We start from the raw sequence: 19,829 nt of genomic DNA, 5'->3' as shown, positions 1-19,829 counted from the left end.
GCAGGTACTTGGGATGTCTTGATTTACTGATGGGGGGACAAAGGGGTGAAGTTTTCACTGAATTTGTCAGCCAGCAGGTTGGCTATATCTACGGCATATGTGTATATGGTGTCCTTGATACCACATACACCAATGCTGTAGTTACAGACAACCTGCTGGATGACAAATAGCAATCGTTTTTCATGAACAAGCATTGTAAACAATTTCCTTACTAATACTGTAGAAACAATATTATTCCAGTTGGCTTCTTGTAAAGTCCCCAGTTATTATTTTTCCCTTGTGTGTTTCATTCAATAAATATATGGATTCCTCTAGGTCAGCAACACTTGACTTCAGTGGTCTATACACTTTTGTAATCTGTTCCAGGATTGTCTTTACTGTTGCAGTTACACAATCTCCAGTATTGGTGTTATCATCAAGCATGTCATAATCACATGTCTCACAACAATCTTTAATCCTTATCATGATATATTTGCCTGGTTTTGTTAGAATGCCTGTTACAGTAAAAACATTTATACTTTGACAGAACTGGTTTAAAATCATTGTTCTTTAGCTATGCTCCTCAAACAATAACATCAGCCTTATGTGAATACAGCAAATTTGCCAATAAAAAAAATATTAATAAGTACCTAGCAGTAACAATCAGCACAGATAAATTACATTTTGCTATCTGTTAAGAATTTACGTTTCTGACCTGGCAAAATTCTTTCTTGTGTTAGTCAAATATTGCAATATATCTGCTGCAAAAAAAAAATCTTTTCCCTTGTCTTCACATGTGGACTCCATCCTATCTAAATAAGTGTATGCCCAAAATTAGGCTTGCATACAGTTCCAATTTTTAAAATGAGCCATTTTGCATGTAGTTATTTAGCCAAAAATATCTTAATTCACACTGACTGACTCTCCTTTCTGTGAAAAAAATATGTCCTAATACCTTTACAAGCTGTTACCTAATAGGACTGTAAGTTCCCTACTAAAAGTCAGTGAGTCCTTGAAGATGAGATTGTTTCAACCAACATGGATAAAAACAGTCCCATACCTCCTTACACTAAGGCATTCTTAAACCCAAGTCGCATCCTGTATTTTTGTTACTAACAAGCATAACACTGTTCAGTGATCATTATGCTCTCTGTAAGTATAAATATCAGTTCCTCTAAGAATTGAAACTCCATTTACTAGCGCATAATTTCTGACCAGATCATAAAAATTTCCCACTTCTAATTCAGAAATGTCTGCCCTACCAACTGTTAGAAAATAATAATCTGACTCACGATTAGTCTTATTAATCTCACAGTTTTCACAGCTTATTTCATTTGCAAGCCTACAATTCTCATCTAGCTGTTTTGTACTTCCACAGTCTGAACTATGTTTTCAATGTCAGTCTTTTTTCTCACAATAATGTTCCTTACTTCTGAGTTCAGTTAAGATTTCTTCCTTTTAGCCTGCCCCTTGCCTCGCTTTTCTATTTTCTCTGCTGGAAAAATGATGTCACTTTCTGTAGACTGAATGTTTGCTGACTGAACAATGTCATCATTCCGTGTGATTACATAATATATTCTCTTTGTATTGTAGATATTAATCAATTTATTTTTCTTCCTAGTTATTTTTGTGAAATTCTCTTTTTCTTTCTTTTTTCTTGTTCTGTTCTTCTACATGCTCTGAATCCTCAGGCTGCTGAACAGTTGCATCCTGAAATCCAAAGCTGTTTTCAGTAGGATCATATTTAATAAGGAATGAGTGATCTATGCTGGCAGAGGACATTTCCTTTTCTAAATGTGCTCTATTTATATTGCCTAATATTATTTATCTCACTGGCCCAGTCATTAATATATCTAACAACATTTTTCCAAGCTGTGGCAGTTACACAAGTGCTATCATCTTCAGTAAGTCTAAATTTCTAGATATACTATTAATAATAGTAAGCAAATCATCCAACTTTTGGCATGAGGAGCACACATCTCTAATGATATAAAGTTAGCTTTGTATTTACACAGGATTTGGCACACTAGGTGAGACATTTGTGCTTCAGCAAATCATCAATTGCATACTCATTTAAAGACTCCATTCTCAGTTACCAACAATTAAAGGAATTTAAAACTAAAAAAAGTGAAATCAGTGAGAGCAGATTTCAAAGAAATGAAAACAATTAGTAATTTAAGTCAACCTGAGTGAGGAAATTGTATAAACAATATGCAAATAAAGATTAAATTGAGTACACTGAGTTAACCTAGCACAAGTGTATGTAATTCATAAAGGAGTTACTCTGGCCTACAGTAATAGTTGTGCCAGTCACACTAAAATACTGGACATCCTTTATATTGCGCAAGAATGCATGCACTAGTTTCTTCTCATTATCACATGCAGTCAAACCTCAATATAACAGAAAAAAATCAGAGGTAAAAAGTAAGATATAAATCAAAAAAAGAAGCTATGTACTCACCATAACGTTCCATGTGTGTTGTCCTTCTCGCCTTCATTCTTAACTGGTTCAGAACCGATCCTCGGTTCCAACTCGGCCTTATACAAAGCTCAAGGTCTTCTACTAGCTCATGGCTGAAAACCCTATCGGATCATGCTCTAGGAAAGCTCCTCAGATCTTGTTTGCTGATACAACAATAGGTACACACTGAACTATGTAATACTTTATAGAGCAATGAAGAAGTTCAGAGCACATTAATTACCAATTATATCCGCTCAGTCCAACAGGAGCGTAAGGCTGGGGGAAAGGATGTTGGGATGTAAGAATGAAAACAAGAAGGACAACACACATGGAACATTATAGTGAGTACATAACTTCTTTATGTGATGTTGTCCTATCTCACCTTCATTCTTTACTGCAAAAATAAAAACACCCACCAACCTATCCAGGTAGTAGAGACCAACAAACACAAAGTAACAAAGCATTCCAAAAAAGACAGATGGACTCAGGGACAGCTGAAGATTCCAATATAAAAAGATTTTAATCATAAGGCATAAGCGCTTTCGCAGGTGAATCCAGCTTCATTATATGCTAATAACAATCTCTACAAATTACTCATTTAAAATGCACAAGCATAGATTGCTTTGAAATGACATGACATAAAATTTAAACACACAGGAGCATTTTAATATACAATGCAACTGGAACACCATAAAAACAGTGAAGATATAAGCCAAAAATGTATGCATATATAAACCCTAAACAACTAAAAAAAAAAAAAAAAAAAAAAAAAAATATATATATTAAAAAAGGGGTTAATGAAACATAATAAACAAAAACTATCTGGTAAGTGGTCTAGATTTTAACTTGAGCTTAATGGGCACAAAATCATGAAGTCTGTGCCCATAGTCGCCTCTTAGCCTGATTATTCACTTGGCCCCTAGCTGTTCTGTTAAATTATGGATGTTTAAATTGTGCTGTGCTGTGCTGTGAATAAAATGACAAATAGAGCACTTCCCACAGGGCATGGTTGCTGCAACCTTATGCTCATGAATTACATGTTTGGGCTAACAAAGTTCTCTTTTCATTCCATTTCCTTGTTATCATGTTGAAGACTTGCAGATCCAATTTCCACTAGTGGGGATCCATGAGGTTTCTGCTTAGTTCGTCTGCCAGAGTATTTATCTTTCCTGGCAGGAATTGTGCCTGCAGATGTACTTGGTAAGTCAATGCTGTGTCCCACAAAGTCATGGCTAGTCTGCAAAGGGGATAGGAATGAGTGCCTCCCTGCTTGTTTATGTACCACATGACTGTGGTATTGTCCATCTTTATCAGAATGCAGGATGCCATGAAGCCCAAAGCCTGCAGAATTTTTCTTGCAGATAACTGGGCCTTTGTTGCCAACAGTTTGAAATAAGTAGTCAGTTGCCTTTGTTTGTCTGGCGTGAGATAAGCCATCTGGGCAGTTGTATTTAAGCTTGCACCCAGGAATATTATCTCTTGAGAGGGTACTAGTTTTGATTTATTTTCGTTTACTGTGTACGCTAGGCATGTTAGTAATCTTTTTACAAACGCCAGATGCTGTAGAAGAATGTCCTTGTTCTTTGCTTGAATGAGGCAGTCGTCCAAGTAAGGATATATTTATATTCCTCTTTGTCTGTAGAATGCAATTACTGGAGCCAGGCATTTTGTGAAGACCCTGGGCGCAGTAGATAAGCCAAAGGGCAGTGCAGAGAATTGGTAGTGCATTGAGCCAGCTATGACTCTGAGGTATCTTCTGCATGATTGTCTGATTGGGACATGCAGGTATGCCTCTTTTAGGTCTAAAGTCACAAGCCAAACCTTCTTGCCCAGCATGCTGCAGAGTCAACATTTTGAATTTTGGAATATCCAGATATGTGTTTAGAATAGATAGGTCCAGTATTGGTCTCCAGGCTTTGTCCTTTCTGGGCACCAAGAACAGTCTCGAGTAAAATCCTTGTCCCTGCTCTTGCTCTGGTACTTGCTGAATGGCCCTCATATCCATGAGGGATGAAACTTGCTTTTGTGCCTCTGCCCATTGATTTTTTGGCAGGTTTGGCAAACCGTGTGCCCTTGGCAGGGTATGAAAGTGAAACTTGTAGCCTTGTAACACATTGTTCAAGACCCATTTGTCCTGGGTTATGTGCCAATTTTGATGAAAAAGTGCTAGTTTTCCCCCTAAAGGTGCTGCCAGAAGATAAGTGCTTGGCACAGGCAGGGGGAAGTCATTGGGACTGTTTCCTGTATGGCTGTGATTTGTCTTCTCCACTTTTGGAGGTAGAAGCACCCCATTATTTAGACCTGTATGTGCCTTGGGGCTGGGATCTGCCTCTAGGGTGTCTGTATCTGCCCCTTTGTGGCCTGTCTGACACTGGAAAGGACCAATTCTTTCTAGGCCAGTGTCTGCTAAATCTTGGAGGCTGTACCTGTAAGAAATCCTTGACTGTTTGCATAGATTTTGCTTTGTCCTCCATTTTCTTCAATACCTCCTCTGCTTTAACACCAAACAAGGTATCATGCTGTAATGGAGCATCTAATAATTTTGCTTTAACATGATCAGGCAGATTCTGTTCTTTTAACCAATCATGCCTCCTTATGACAGAACCCGTAACAGCGACCCTGCAGGAGGCCTCCAGAGAATCAAAACCACATTGCAAAGTATGCTTTCTAACTTGTTCAGCTGCATGCAATAAATCCTGCATTTCTTTGTTTTCTGCACATTCAGAATTTATCAACATTTTCTGTTTAAGCAGTGACATAATATATTGCTGATATTTAAGCATATGAAACTGACAATTTAAAGCCCTTATAGTCAAGGTAGCAGAAGTGTAAATCTTTTTTCTCCATCTGTCCAGTGCCCTAGAATCCCTGTCAGAGGGGGTAGAGTTTTTGCAGTAGAAGCCTTGACCCCTAAGGGACCCTGAGAGATAGATTCTGGGTCAGCAGCAGGGTTTTTAAAAAGAAATTTATGCAAATCAGGAACCCTGTAGTATCTGTCTGGCTTAACAGGAGCCGGAGGCAAGGAGTCAGGAGTCAGACTGGACTCTGAAAAAACATCATCTACAATGTCTAACACAGGTGGAATAGCAAGGGGCCTGTGCTGAGGTAGTAAAAGGACGTTTCTGAGCCTTTTCTTAGATACTGAATAATCTTGGCTCTCCCAGTGGAAATGCTCCCTCATGGTATGCAGAGTTTCCCCAAAAGAATAATCCTCAGGAGGAGAGGCTGAATGCATAGATTCTTCAGCATCAGAATCCTCATAGGGAGGAAGAGAGTATTCATGATCAGAAGAGGAATCAGATGAAATGGAAACCTGATCTGAAGATTCATATTCTGTCTCTTGCCTAGGCCTCTTATCAGGAGGGAGATGGGAACCCCTGATCAAAGTAATTAGGTCTTCGGCCATTTTGAGCATCTGCTTTTTAGGCATGGAGGCCTGTCCATGGGGCTGTTGTACTTCTTTCTTTGTCTTTAAAGGTGCTTTAGTCTTTGCCTTTGAAGCTGAAGTTGTTTTTACATATAATTGTGTAGACCCTCAGAAGCCGATGCCTGCTCAGCGGCTCCAGACCCATCTGAGGGAATAGTTTCCAAGGTTCCAATACCTTGAGTTTAGAGCGGCCTAGCTGGCTCCATGTGGGAGTCGGTAGCGGCCTGCGGTTCTAAAGTAGCAGGCGTCAGGGGCTGCGAAAGCACCTCACTGAGACCTGGCGAACCGCCGACTGGCTTAGAAGAAGCCTCATCGTCAGTTTTGGACCTCGGATGCTTGTCCTTTTCTTTTTCTTTGCATTTCTTGTGAATTGCGGTAGTCGGATGGCTATCCGATGACATTGTGTAATTAAATCTTCTGCCAAAATAGTGAAATGCAAAATCGTACCAATGCTTAATAGTGCATTGGTTAAATCTAGCACAGAACCGACAATTAGCAATGTCGTGGTCAGGGCCTAGGCAAGGAATACAGTAGGAATAAAAGTCCGTATGAGGTATTTGCTTCCCACAAGAAATACAATTATTAACTTTTTCTGACATCGGTCTGGAGCAAGAAAAAAGTTTCGCCAACGGGGTACTTAGCTTTTAATGAAGACTTTGGGTCTGAAATTTGAACACGAAAATCTCAGGAGTCGGCCGACCGGCAACTGCGAACTGCTTTTGCTTCGGGCACCGCGCGGCAAGAAAGACTGAAGAAAATGGCGTCGGCTGCATCTTTTATACCCCTGGCGCACTGACGTCAGGGAGGAGGCAACAGCATCCGACGCCGGACCTAGACTTTGGAATTCAGGCCGACTGCGGGTAGCCTGCCAGCAGGATAACCCAATCGTAATAACTGCAACAGTGAAACACGATGAACATTTAAAGGTTCTTTTGTACTATCTGACCAACGTTTCCTCATACATAAATGTTATGAGGAAACACTGAGACATTTTAACTACTGATAAGCATTTAAGTGAACTAGTTGACTATAAACCTAGGTTTTTATTTAAAAACATGAAGTCTCTGAAAAGAGAACTTTGTTACCCCAAACGTGTAATTCATGAGCATATGGTTGCAGCAACCATGCCCTGTAGAAAGTGCTCTATATGTCATTTTATTGACAGCACAGCACAATTTGAACATCCAGATCAGCATAAAGTATACAGTTTTAGATTGTTTGCCATTTGTGACAGTGAGCATGTTGCGTATTTAGCCCATTGTTTGAAATGCCAAAAGTTTTATGTAGGCAAGACAGATAGATCATTAAAAGAGAGAATTAAGGAACATACTTATTATATTAATAATAATAATAACAAAGTAAGTCCCTTAGCAAAATATATTTTATCTATAAATTCAGAGCATACATTTAAATTTATGGTTATAGGCAGGGTTTTTCAGAATGCAAGGGGTGGTGATATCCGTAATTTAACAGAACAGCTAGAGGCCAAGTGGATAGTCAGGCTAAGAGGCGATTATGGGCACGGACTTAATGATTTTGTGCCCATTAAGCCCAAGTTAAAATCTAGACCACTTACCACAGTTTTTGTTTATTATGTTTCATTAACCCCCTTTTTTAACATATATATATATATATATATATATATATATATATATATATATATATATATATATTTTTTTTTTTTTTTTTTTTTTTTTTTAAGTTGTTTAGGGTTTATATATGCATACATTTTGGCTTATATCTTCACTGTTTTAGCTCCTGTGTGTTTAAATGTTATGTCATGTGATTTAAAAGCAATTCATGCTTGTGCATTTAAATGAGTAATTTGTAGAGATTGTTACTAGCATCTGATTAAGTAGGATTCACCTGCGAAAGTGCTTATGCCTTGTGATTAAAATATTTTTATCCTGGAATCTGCAGCTGTCCCTGAGTCCATCTGTCTTTTTGGAATTCATTCTTTACTGGTTGGGACAGCATCCCTAGCACCATCTTTCTTGGGTTGCTCAAGGGAGAATATTCTTCAGAACAGTAGACCCAAGGGAGGCCCTGTTCCTGGAGGCCAAATCCACTTTGTAATGAGTGATAAAAGTATGAGGCCTCACCCACGTAGCTGCAGCACAAATGGTGTCAATTGGGAGTCTAATCCAAAACGCAGAAAAGGTTGCTATGGCTCTTGTAGAATGACCTTTTACTTTATAGGGGAGTTTTTTGCTTTGAGATTTGTAAATAAAGGTAATACAATCTGACAGCCATTTTGAAAGTGTGACTTTAGACACAGGAGCACCTTTCTTGGAGTTTGAAAATAATACAAATAATTGGTCAGATTTTCTGAAGTCCTTCGTCCTGTGTAGGTAGAAATGTAATTGACTATGTACATCTAGTTGGTGTAGCATGTATTCTGCCTTGTTGCCATAGTTGGGGAAAAAGACTGGTAGTTCTATGGACTTGTTCAAATTAAACTCAGAGCATACCTTGGGTAGAAAGGATCGGTTTGTTCGCAGGGATACTCTGTCTTTGTGAGAAAGCATGTAAGGTGGCTTTATTGACAATGCTTGCAACACTGAAACTCTTCTAGCAGAAGTGATGGCTATCAAGAAAATGGTTTTCCAAGTCAAATACTTTAGATCACATGATGATGCTGGTTCAAAAGGGGAAAGGATCAGATAGGATAAAACAAAATTCAGGTCCCATGGTGCTGGAGGGGCTATAAAAGGTGGTCGTAATAAAATAGTGCCATTGAGAAAAGCCTTGCAAAGTCTGTGGGACATCACATTCGGCCTTGATTCACCTAGATGGAAATTAGACATCGCTGCTAGCTGAACTCAAATAACAGCTGCGCCTTCATTAAATAGTTTTGGTAAGAATTCAAGAATGGAGGGTATTGGGGCAGAGAAGGGGTCAATGTGATTATTCAAGGCCCAAGAAGAAATTCTTTTCCATTTACTGATATATAACTTCCTAGCTGAAGTTTTATGAGACGAGATCAGGACATGTTTCACTGATGGAGAAAGGTTAGGGAGCCTGCCTATGTTTTGAATCGGAGCAGCCAAGTGGTCAATTTGAGGGTTTGAAGAAAGGGGTGGAACATTCCTGATCCATGAGTCAGAAGGTCTGGAACTGGTTCCAGAATCCATGGCTCCTCCTGGAGATAAGGCCAAAGGAAGGGGAACCAGATTTGATGAGCCCAGTACGGGGCGACGAGTATCAGATTCCTTCCCAAAGAACTGGCTTTCTGAAGAACTTTGGTATCAGTGGAAAGGGAGGAGAAGGCGTAGAGGAGACCCAAGGGCCAATCGTGAACAAGTGCATCCCTTGGTGACTCCCCCGGAGGGGGGATTAGGGCAAGATAGCTGGATTAGGGCAAGATAGCTGCTGCATTTGGCATTCATGGACGTGGCAAAAAGGTTGCAGCAAGGCTGGCCCCATTTGTGGAAAATCATTTCCGCTACTTCTTGTTTTAGGGACCACTCATGCGGCATCAGAAGTGCTCTGTTGAGTTTGTCCGCTATCACATTGGATTTCTCCAAGATGTGCGTTACTACCAGAAAGCATTGGGGGGAGGATGCCCACTGCCATACTCCCAGGGCCTCCTGAAAAAGGTTGGAAGACCTGGTTCCTCCTTGCTTGTTTATGTACCACACAACTGACATGTTGTCTCTGTAGTGCAATAGTTCCTAGCAGAAGAGAGTCTTGGAATGCTTGCAATGCTAGAAACACCACTCTCATCTCTAGGACATTGATGTTCAAATGGGCCTCGTGATCCTGCCAAGTGCCTTGGACTGTCCTGCCCAGATAATGCCCCCTCACCCTATCTGGGAAGCATCTGTGGTCACTGTGGCTATCGGCTGTGGAAGAACAAAGGGTCGGCCTAATGTCACGAGTGGAGTGAAGCCACCAATGAAGGTCGTTTTTTTGCAGGACTCTGTTATCATAATTTGGTGGGACATGGGCAGTTACTGCATGGACCACTGAGTGAACAGTTGTCACTGTAGAATTCTCATATGTAGACGAACTAATGAATGGAATCAGGTTTATTGCTGCTGCCATAGTCCCCAATATTTTCAGGACTGTTCTTGCTTGTACTCTTCTCTTGGAAAGTAGGTTTTTGACTTGTTGCCGTTGGACCTGAACTCTTTCGAGGGAAGTTTCTCCATCATTTTTGTTGTATCTAGATCTGCTCCTATAAAAACGATATGCTGAGATGGCAACAAGGCAGACTTTTCATAATTTATTTTGATTCCTAGGTGAGAGCAGAGCTGCAAGGTGGTGTCTCTCGCTTTTGATAATAGGTGCTTGGTGGTGGCGGTTAGGAGCCAGTCGTCTAGGTATGGAAACACTCGGAATCCTAGGTGTCTCAAGTGAGCAGTGACTACTGTCATACACCTGGTGAATACTCTGGGGGGCTGCAGTGAGACCAAAGGGCAGAGCTCGAAACTGGTAGTGACCGGCTCCCAGCCAATAGCACAAATGACTCCTGGATTGCCTGTCCATCTTTATGTGATAGTACGCATTCTGGAGGTCTACAGAGCACATCCAATGGTCTCATCACAGAAAAGGGAGTATCGACTGCAGTGTTACCATCCGGAACTTTGACTTTCTTACTGACTTGTTTAATCTGCTGAGATCCAGGATGGATCTCTAGTTCCCTGTTTTCTTTGGAACTAAAAAGAACCTTGAGTAAGTTCCAGATCCTATTTGGTCAGCCGGGACTGTCTAGTTGACTCTTTTTTCTAGCAACTTTTGAATTTCTAAAGTCGCCTATTCCTTTTGACTGTGTGGAACCACAAGGTGTTTTTTATGCTTGGGACTGGGAGAGAAAAGGTTTGAAATAACCTCTAGATACAATGCTTTGTACCCACTTGTGTTTTGTAATTTTTAACCAAGCTTTTGGGTACAAAGATAAGCGGCCCCTGACTGCCTCTAGAGACTGACAGATGAGCCTCCTTTCAGGAGTACTGGAAGGGCTTACCAAGGAAAGATTCCCTGTTGCCCTGATTTTGCAGAATCCCTCTGCTACATGGCCGACGTTTTCCACTACTGCTTCCCCCATTGCCCCTGAGGGAAGACTCACCACATGTGTCCTGGAAAGCTCTCTGGGATTTTTGGAACCGCATTTTCCCTCCTTTTTGACCCTTTGGATAAGATCTAGAAGGTAGGGAAAAACGGACTCCTACGGCAGAGAGAGTTTTTCATTATTGTCACACCTGGTTAGTGTGTCTTTGACTTTTGGCCCAAACAGGGACGAGCCGTCGAAAGGGGCGTTAACAAGAGAAGATTTAAAGGGCTCCGCAAAGTCACACAAGCGCATCCAGAAATGTTTCCTTAGGGAAATTCCTGAACCCGCTGCCCTACTCACTCCTTCCCCTGCATAAGAAGTGAGTCTCATGGAGGAGTTGACCACTAAATTTAAGGTGGAGAGCTGAGAGGAAACCTTCTCTGACACCCCTTCAGCTACTGAACCTTGGAGAGCATCTCCTAGCTCTTTCAGGAGATCTCTCTGAAGTCTGGAAAAGTGGGAGAGATAATTCAGAGATCTAAGAGCAAAGATCGCTGAAGAAAAAGTGCACTTTCTGTATCTGTCACATGAGACTCCTTGCTTGTCGGATGGACAGAAGAGGACGTCTCTGAAAGCTCCTTTTTAGTGGCCGCTGCCACCACCATAGCATCTACTGGGACCCCTTTTGTAAGAAAACTCTTGTCTGTAGGAGACGTAATAAACTTGCTTGACCTCCAAGGAACAGGCTCCACCGAGTCTGGAGACTCCCACGGCTTTTGAAAAACTAGGTCCATCAGTTCGTCGAAAGACGGAGACAACCAAGTGGCGGAAGGGTGAGCCCCAAAAACATTCAAGTATACAGACTCCTCCTCAGAAGGGTTGATGGGCTTCCAGCTGCCTCTCTATTTAAGTATTTCCAGGATGTCAGCAAAGGAGATATCTTCAGAGGGCGACTGTGGTGACCCTTCCAACTCATCAAGGTCTGTATCAGATGTGATGGACTCCTCTGGGGAGTCTAAATGCTTCGTCTTGTATAGTCTCTTCCGTGGGACCTCTTCAGAAGGGTATTTTGGAGAGGTTTTGGAAGAGAGGGGTTCACCCAATGGGACATCCTGAGGCTTGTTGTCTCTGTGGCTCTGTGGATGCAGTGGTGCTGAGACAGACACCAGTGCCTTAAGGGGGAAGAATGCCCAGATCTGAGAGTGGACCTGTCTGTGGAGACAGCATTTTCCTCATCACCTTGAAAGCCCCCTGCCCCTGATCTGAGGAAACTTCCAGCTTCAAAGAACCAAAGGGTATCCCTGGAACCAAGGGGGTTGGCTCCAAAGCAGATGTAGGAACCAAGCTCACTAGCGCCGAAGCCCCGAGAGGCAAGGTCAGATCCGACAATTGTCTGATTTGACTCTCCTCCCCAGACCTGACCGGAGAGAGCCAGCTCCTAGACTCCTCAAGTTCAGATGGAACGGAGGATGTTGAAGCAGCAGCTAGACCCAAAGATCCTGGGATAGGTCTCGGCTCCGAAGGTTCCACTAATATCAGTTCTACACATTCTGGCTCCGAAGTCAGAGATCGGCTCCGAGGAGGAATCGATGGTGAAAGGGTAGGCTTGCTCGGTTCCTAAACCCTCTGGGTTGGATCCGACAACAATTTGGTAAGCGTCGTTGTCTTCAACACTGTCCACACCACGCGATCCACATCATCATCCGAGAGGCTCCTGGTGAATCGAGTACAGGGGGCAGGAAATCTTGAACTCTGTAACAATGGAGGTTTTAGACTTGAAGATACCGGTTCCAAATCAGGGGACCGGCTCCGTACATGAAATCCTAATGGCTCCAAAACTGACGGAGCCGGGGTAGAAGACTTCTCAGGCCCAACAGTCTTTGGGTCCAAAGATGACACTTTTCGAAATTTTTTTGATGGTTCCAACTAACACTCTGAGGAAGATGATCTTTTCTCCGATTTGTCGGACATGGAAGAGGGAGAATAGGCTGACTTGTCTTCAATAGGCCTCTCAAAATCTATTTATTCTTCCTCTCCAGAAGTACCCTGTGACTGAAGGAGTGGCATATGGCAAAAGATTCTTGAAGGTGTACCGCTTCAAGACAGTGCACACAAACTGTATGTCCGTCTGTAATGGACAGTTTTTGGCTGCTCTTAGAACATTTTTTAAACCCTGAAGGTTTAGTATCCTTAGATTGTTTAGTAGACATCCTACAGGAAAAACAGCAACAGTAACAGGAAAAAAACTAAACAACTATCACAAAACAAAATACATACATACATACATACATATAGAGATATATATATATATATATATATATATATATATATATATATATATATATATATATAGAGTACAACAACTTTTTTTTATAAGAAAATACACTACAATATCAGCGATAAAGCAGAAAAAATGGCCCTCTAAGTTGAAAGGGCCAAGGCAGCCCTCTAACTTAAATGAGCTAGTGGTAATTTAACAAGGAAAACCAAGGGAAACAATAAATTAAGGCGAAAATATAATGAGAAAGGAAGCCCTAAATAAAAGCGGGCATAAGGGAATTAAGTTTAAGCCGGGATAGGGTAAGAGAGAAAAAAGACCTTGAGAATAAAAAACGACGGCCAGCAGCAAAAACAGCAGATGCGCACACTCTAAAATACTTTAAACAATACTAGCTATAAATCTATGAGAAAAGGTAAAACAGTTACTCAAATATTAATAAAGAAATTTCCACTTAGCCACAGCCAGTATGGAAGCACCTGATCTTGTTTAGCAGCAAACAAGATCTGGGGAGCTTTTCTAGAGCATGATGGGGTAGGGTTTTCAGCCATCAGCTAGTGGAAGACCTCAAGCTTTGTATTAGGCCAAGTTGGAACTGAGCATCGGTTCCAAACCAGTTAAGAATGAAGGCGAGCTAGGACAACATCACATTAGATCTTTTCCTACCAAGCAGTTGCACAATAATTCACAAACCATCACTGGATGGTTTCAGATAAGCTCTGGGGCAATGGGTAAACATGCATGACCCATACTCAAACATAGTGTATTGTTATTACACAAGAAAATTATAAAAAAAAAAACATACCTTGTTTTACTTTGAACTGCTCTGATAAATGAAGTTTTTTTCCCCTGTCTTTCTCAACTGTGAAAAGTCTCTGGTGACTGCTTTGTGATGTATTCTGCATTTGTAAGTCTATGTAAGTGACTATGATTGCTCAACATTTTTCTTCAGGGTAGCTAGTGAATGGATATGTCATGTAAATATGCATGGTATTTCTAAATGGTTTACTTAAGCAATAACAGTGTAAATTTATTTAAGTACAGACATAATGTGCTTACTACTGTTGGTTTATACCAGTGGTGCACGACGTCCAGCCCTGGGGCCAAATCCAGCCCTTGACAAAACACCATCCGGCCCCCAGAGAGTAACCAAAAATTTTTTAAAAAAGTGAAAAAATGCTACGTCTTACACCAGTCACGCAAACTTTCCAGCACATGCTTACTTACCTAATTGACTGCAGTTGTGCACACCTCTAATTTTAGCTGCGGAAGTAACTATTCTTTGTCATTTATAACTTGTCTGTAAACAGTAGCAACTTTCTGCAAGAGTTTGTAATAAGTCATGTCTGCAAAGCCAGAATAAAGTTAAACACAAAGCTGATGTAGAAAACAGGCAATTTCATGACTGCTGTCTTAAGTAAAAATGCCAGACACCTGTACCTATTGTTAACTTGTAACGACTTTCTATGTTTTGAGGTGGCCCGCAGATGCATTAAAAATCCGTGTAGTGGCCCACCCCACAAAAAGGTTGTGCATCACTAGTTTATACTCATCTGGAAACAGATTATAGATATCCTACAAATGCACATATACCTTTGCATGTTCTGACACTTGTACAATAAGTGCCATCTGCTGACTGTAGCTGTTGTCATTTTATTTATTCAAGCAATCACACAGAAGGCATGCCTTTATTAATGAAGTTCATGAAAAGGTGATTGTTTTAGCTTTGTTTCATAGTATTTAAAGACGATTTATAAATAGTTATAATAATTTATAATTTATAAAGTTAAATTGTCTTTATTTGCTGTATATCAACATTGTGAAATTGGCAGCTGTAATTTATCTTTTTTAGTATCACAATGATTTGTACACCATTGACAAAGGCAGTCAGTAAATCACCCCCTATAAATCAAATATAAATCAAATTTGTGGGTCATATTTGTGTTGTATGGCTAGGCTTTTAAGGGTTTGTGGTTGTTATCCTTCTATACACCTATGAACTTACCCTACTGATCATCTTTCAGTGGGTAATTCTGGATTTATAACATGGATGTTAATCGCATTATCTAAACAGTAATCAAAGGTTTGAATAGCAAGTAGGGCCTACTGTATAATCTTCTAGTTATACCTAGTATATGTTGTGGTTCTGAACCTATCAGCTTCAGCCTTCATTTATGTCAGAATACCTGTAATGTCATGACTGTTCACTGGATTACATAAATTAAGCAACCAGATCAGGTAATCTGTTAAAACCTTGGTTTCCTATTACGCTGTTGCAGACGCAGTTTGTCGAATGTGTCTTCATCGAACCGAAAAGCACTTAAAGGAAAAATAGCAAAGTGGCTTTTCAGCGAATTCTTTCCCTGGGAAAGAATTTGCTTGGCCGCTTTCGCTACTTTGCCATTTTCGGCACTGTAGTGTGATCTCGGAGTTGGTATATTTAAGTAGGGGTGGGGTTGGGGGCACAGCCCCCCATGTCGGGGGGCAAAGCCCCCCACGTTATGTAATGTTTTACAGTTTTTTTTTTTATTTCACAACAGCGATTTTTTTTCTCTTGGAAAAAAATCGCTGTTCTGAGGTTTCGACGTTGTAAGCTTTCGCTTTCATGGGGTTTATTATGTGACGTTCGCTGTTGTGAGCGTGCGATATCATAATACAGACCCAAAACCTCTATAAAGCCATCAATAAAGAACACAAACACACTTGTATTTCTATGATGCCACAAAATAAAAAAACATTTCAACAAATTCCAAAAGATTAATAGTTGAAATTTGCAGTTTCCAGTTATCTTACATAATTATACCTGTGAAGAAAATACGATCCTTATACATATGAATTTAAGCTGTTAACAAATGAGAGCATTGTCGGAGGCACAACAGGTAACACACTCACCTTTGGTGTTGAAGGCTGTGGGTTCTATTTCAACAACAGCTAGATCAATTGCTCCCCCTACAGTGCAGTAAAAAGGGGGTGCTGCACTCCTGCGTGTGCCGTCCTTTGGATGAGATGTTAAACCAGGGCCCCAACTGTGTGAGATGGTGGTAACTCAGGGGAATGCAAAAGATCCCACTGCACCTATCAAAAAAAGTAAGGGAACTTCCACGATGCTCTGGACAAATTTCCCCTAGCTATATAAATATCACCTTGGGTTTTCCCTGAAAGAGGCTATCAGCCTAGTGGGACTAACCCAGTCAACCAATGATAAAAAGTAAATAAAAAATGTATACTCACTAATAAGAAGATTAATTTAACCCCTCAAATTTAGGTCTTGGAATTTACAGAGCATCTCATACCTCAGAGGTAGGGAAATTAATTCTATAAAGTATGTCCAATAATTATTTTTTTCTCTTCTCCTGGAAAATATATTTGGATTATCTGGCCAATTTGTTTTTACTTTCTGTAAGACTAATTGAGAGATATTATATGATGCAAATTATTGTACTCCTTTAGCTTGTCAGTGTCTGATACAATGGCCATTCTGTTGAACCTACAAGAGCAAACAGGAAACTGAATGAAGGTAATGCAACCTACTTCATGGTTTGGTGACTTCAGAGTTAGTTATATTAGGTACTAAGAATAAGGAAAAACTTAAGATGTGTTGCCTATTTGGTCTTATGGACTCAGTGGAAAGAGTTTCTATATGTTGGTCATCAATAAACTGAACTACAATTTTTATGCTAAACTCTATTAAATACTTTAAGTAAATAAGGGCAGGAATATAGAATACTTTGAAAACATAGTAGTCTATATTATTTTCTACTAACAATTCAATGAAATTACTAAACAAAGTTACAGAGGTTTTATAAATGCAGAACACAGACAGGCAAAGATGAAAACATGCATAATTATAAAACTACCTTTTTTACTATAAGAGTGCTAAGAATACAGACCTGTCTTCCTTCCTTTAGAAGAATAGAGTTGTTTGATGTGTTCCTTTGTGTAGCACCCAAAAGTCCACTAGAGCCTACTAGGCCAAGTCGCGTTGTAGGTAGATGTCTAGAAGGCATTGGAAATTGTCGTGGGTTTCGTCTTCCTATTCCTCTACTGACAGGTCCGGGAGACGGTAAAGAATTGGACTGTCCAAAACTCCAGCTAGAAAAGAAGAAAGCGGTTCAGCTGCATCAGACAATGAAATTGATGTTAACCAAAAAGTTAATGTTAGTACTGAAGATCAGAAAACTGTTCAGCACTGTTGCAGTAAAATGATAAACATCTATCACAGTTAATTTAATCCCTGTAGCCCACGAATTTTTCAGTAACAGCATATTCTATTGTAACAGCTGTACAGCATATTTTATTTTTTTCACATCTTTATTAAATTACAATTTATACAATGACATACGTACACATACATTAACAGAAAACAAACCATAGTGACATTTTCATTATTTTCATACAGTAAACATGTTTTCTTTTAAACAATAATCATTTACCCCAACATTATATAGATTACTCATCTCCTGCTTTCCCTTAAATCCCACTTCTCCTCTAGAATGTTATTTAGCATGTATTGTTCTCACAAATTCCATTTATTTATTTATTTATATGCAATTTTCTCCTTCTCTTTTCTAAAGTTCCCACCTCCACTACTGTTATTTCCTTTAGAATATTCAGTACTTCAATTACAGTTGGTTTAGATTTTTTTCAATTTTCCAATAATTGATTTTGACAGCTAATAGTATTAATCTTAGCAAGGCCTTACTATGTCTTACTATGTAAGTCCATGCAATTCATATCCTGTGTTCTAGTTCAAATGAATCATTTCATTAGTTATAATCATTTGCTCCCCCACAATTTCTGACAAGTTACTCTAGAGACTTTTTAGAAAATGCCAAATGATTGCACTTGCAAAAATATGTTCCCAGTTACCTCTCTCTTTTCCATCACACCTCCAGCATTTGCACTCTACCTCATCAAACATTCTCTGAGGTCTGCTTAGACTGTAAAAATATATATGCAAACATTTTCAAGCAAACAATCTAAAACTTTTGAACTCATGCATAATTGGGAGTCATATAGACGTCCTCATATTGTCTTTTTGAAAACTACCTTTCCAGTCTCTCTTCCCAATCTTTTTTAAAGTTCTCTGATTGATTCTTACAGTTATTATACAATATGCTATGTGCCCTACTTATTAACCCTTTATTAATAACAGCATCTGATCTAGACTCAACTATAAACTCTACAACAGCTAAACTTCCACTTAGCACTCCATTATCACTTTTTTTTGTCCACAGATGTCTGTTAGGGAAGGCAGTCTTTAACCTGCAGTCCAAATTTCTGTTTGCCCTCAACCTGCTCTGTTACCTTTCCTCTCTTCTCTTGTAATATGTTCAAAATATCTTGGTTTCCTTCCCACTTCTCTTCAGAAAAATTCCAGCCTCCTGTTGCCTATTTGCTGCCATCCAACATGTAGTCATCTCTGTGGAAATCTCATCTTTTTCCATTCCCATGGTGACTTAGTTCTTAAAATACCTTCTGCTACTTTATAACTATAATATTCGGAATGGTTGCTGTTATTCTCATTAAGGACCCAAATTGTATTCTCTTTCCTTATTTCTCACCCCCCCCCCCGTTTCATCATCATTCCTTTTCACATTGATTTACAACCTTCTGCTTCTGTTATGTATATGAACCTTAACTGCAAAGCTATAAGGTATCCCTTCAATTCAAGTAATCCTAAGTCACCTTATTTTATGTCAGCTGGATACAACAGCTTGACTCTCATCTGCATCTTGATATTCCTTGATTGTTAGTATAAACTTGCTTCCCTTCTACCTGGTGTACAGTAAATAATCATTTTCCACAAACACTCTCTTGTCTCCAATTTTTTTAACACCTTTATCTAATTATCAGTTAAGACATAGGTGCAGGGCCGGCCTTAGCTGATATGGCGCCCTAGGCGAAGTAGTGCTCTGGTGCACCTTAAGCCCCACCCACATCATACTCATTAAACACCCTATCAGCCACGCCCACAGGTAGGCCAATACCCAAGAAATTCACTCCAGTCATTTCCTTCAATTATTTAAATGTACAGAAGAAAAGATATTCCATAATGTAGTTTAAACTGCAAGTGAATATGGAAATTTCCTTTAATAAAGTTGCTTTATCTGCTGCTCCTTCACACACACTTTACTATAAAGTCATGTCCTCAGAAAATAGAAGCCCATGTGTCTTGTTCCAAAGGGTTGCTTAATTTAATCTAAACAGTTTAATTTACTCTAGGGTAGGCGAGCAAGCTTTACAACTCAGTGAAAGTAGAATTGTAACCTCTCTCTCTCCTCCCTGCGTACAGTAGCTTAAGCTAAAATATCACAAACACAGATAGCCATTTGCTTAACAAACAGTACAGTCTCACAGTTAAAACAGACTTAGCACGAACAGTAAACTTCTCTGCCACTGAAACGGCATGAAAACCCACATTTATAGAAAATACATCTGGCCAGTGGACGATTAAGTTTACTTTTGGGCTGTTTTTAAAACAGACTCCTTGCACACATTTTTAGGACCATGCATACATTTGTTCTTTTATTCACCTTCCTGATTGCATTAAATTACATTCCATATATAATATAGCACCGTTTGTAGAATGCGTTTTAAATTTGTAGTTTTAAACATTCTTTTAATAAGCAATGAAACAAAATGTATAAACCAACAATGACAAGACTACACATTTCAGAAAATTTCA

The 19,829-nt window shown here is 39.7% G+C and overlaps 1 protein-coding gene across 1 annotated transcript in view; it reads right to left on the bottom strand.

The window, feature by feature from the left end:
* SAMD4A (sterile alpha motif domain containing 4A) overlaps positions 1–19,829 on the bottom strand; it is a 2,460,818-nt gene that overhangs the window by 259,033 nt on the left and 2,181,956 nt on the right. The window contains exon 9 of the mRNA XM_044073568.1: positions 17,032–17,233. Within this exon, the coding sequence (XP_043929503.1) occupies positions 17,032–17,233 (202 nt within the window). The remainder of the gene's footprint in view (positions 1–17,031; positions 17,234–19,829) is intronic.

Source organism: Protopterus annectens, chromosome 6.part0 (assembly GCF_019279795.1).
Source record: "Protopterus annectens isolate FY-2018-M chromosome 6.part0, PAN1.0, whole genome shotgun sequence".
In the NCBI taxonomy this organism is placed as follows: Eukaryota; Metazoa; Chordata; order Ceratodontiformes; family Protopteridae; genus Protopterus; species Protopterus annectens.
The sequence above is the reverse complement of the archived record's forward strand: the minus strand, read 5'-3'. Positions and strand labels throughout refer to the sequence as shown.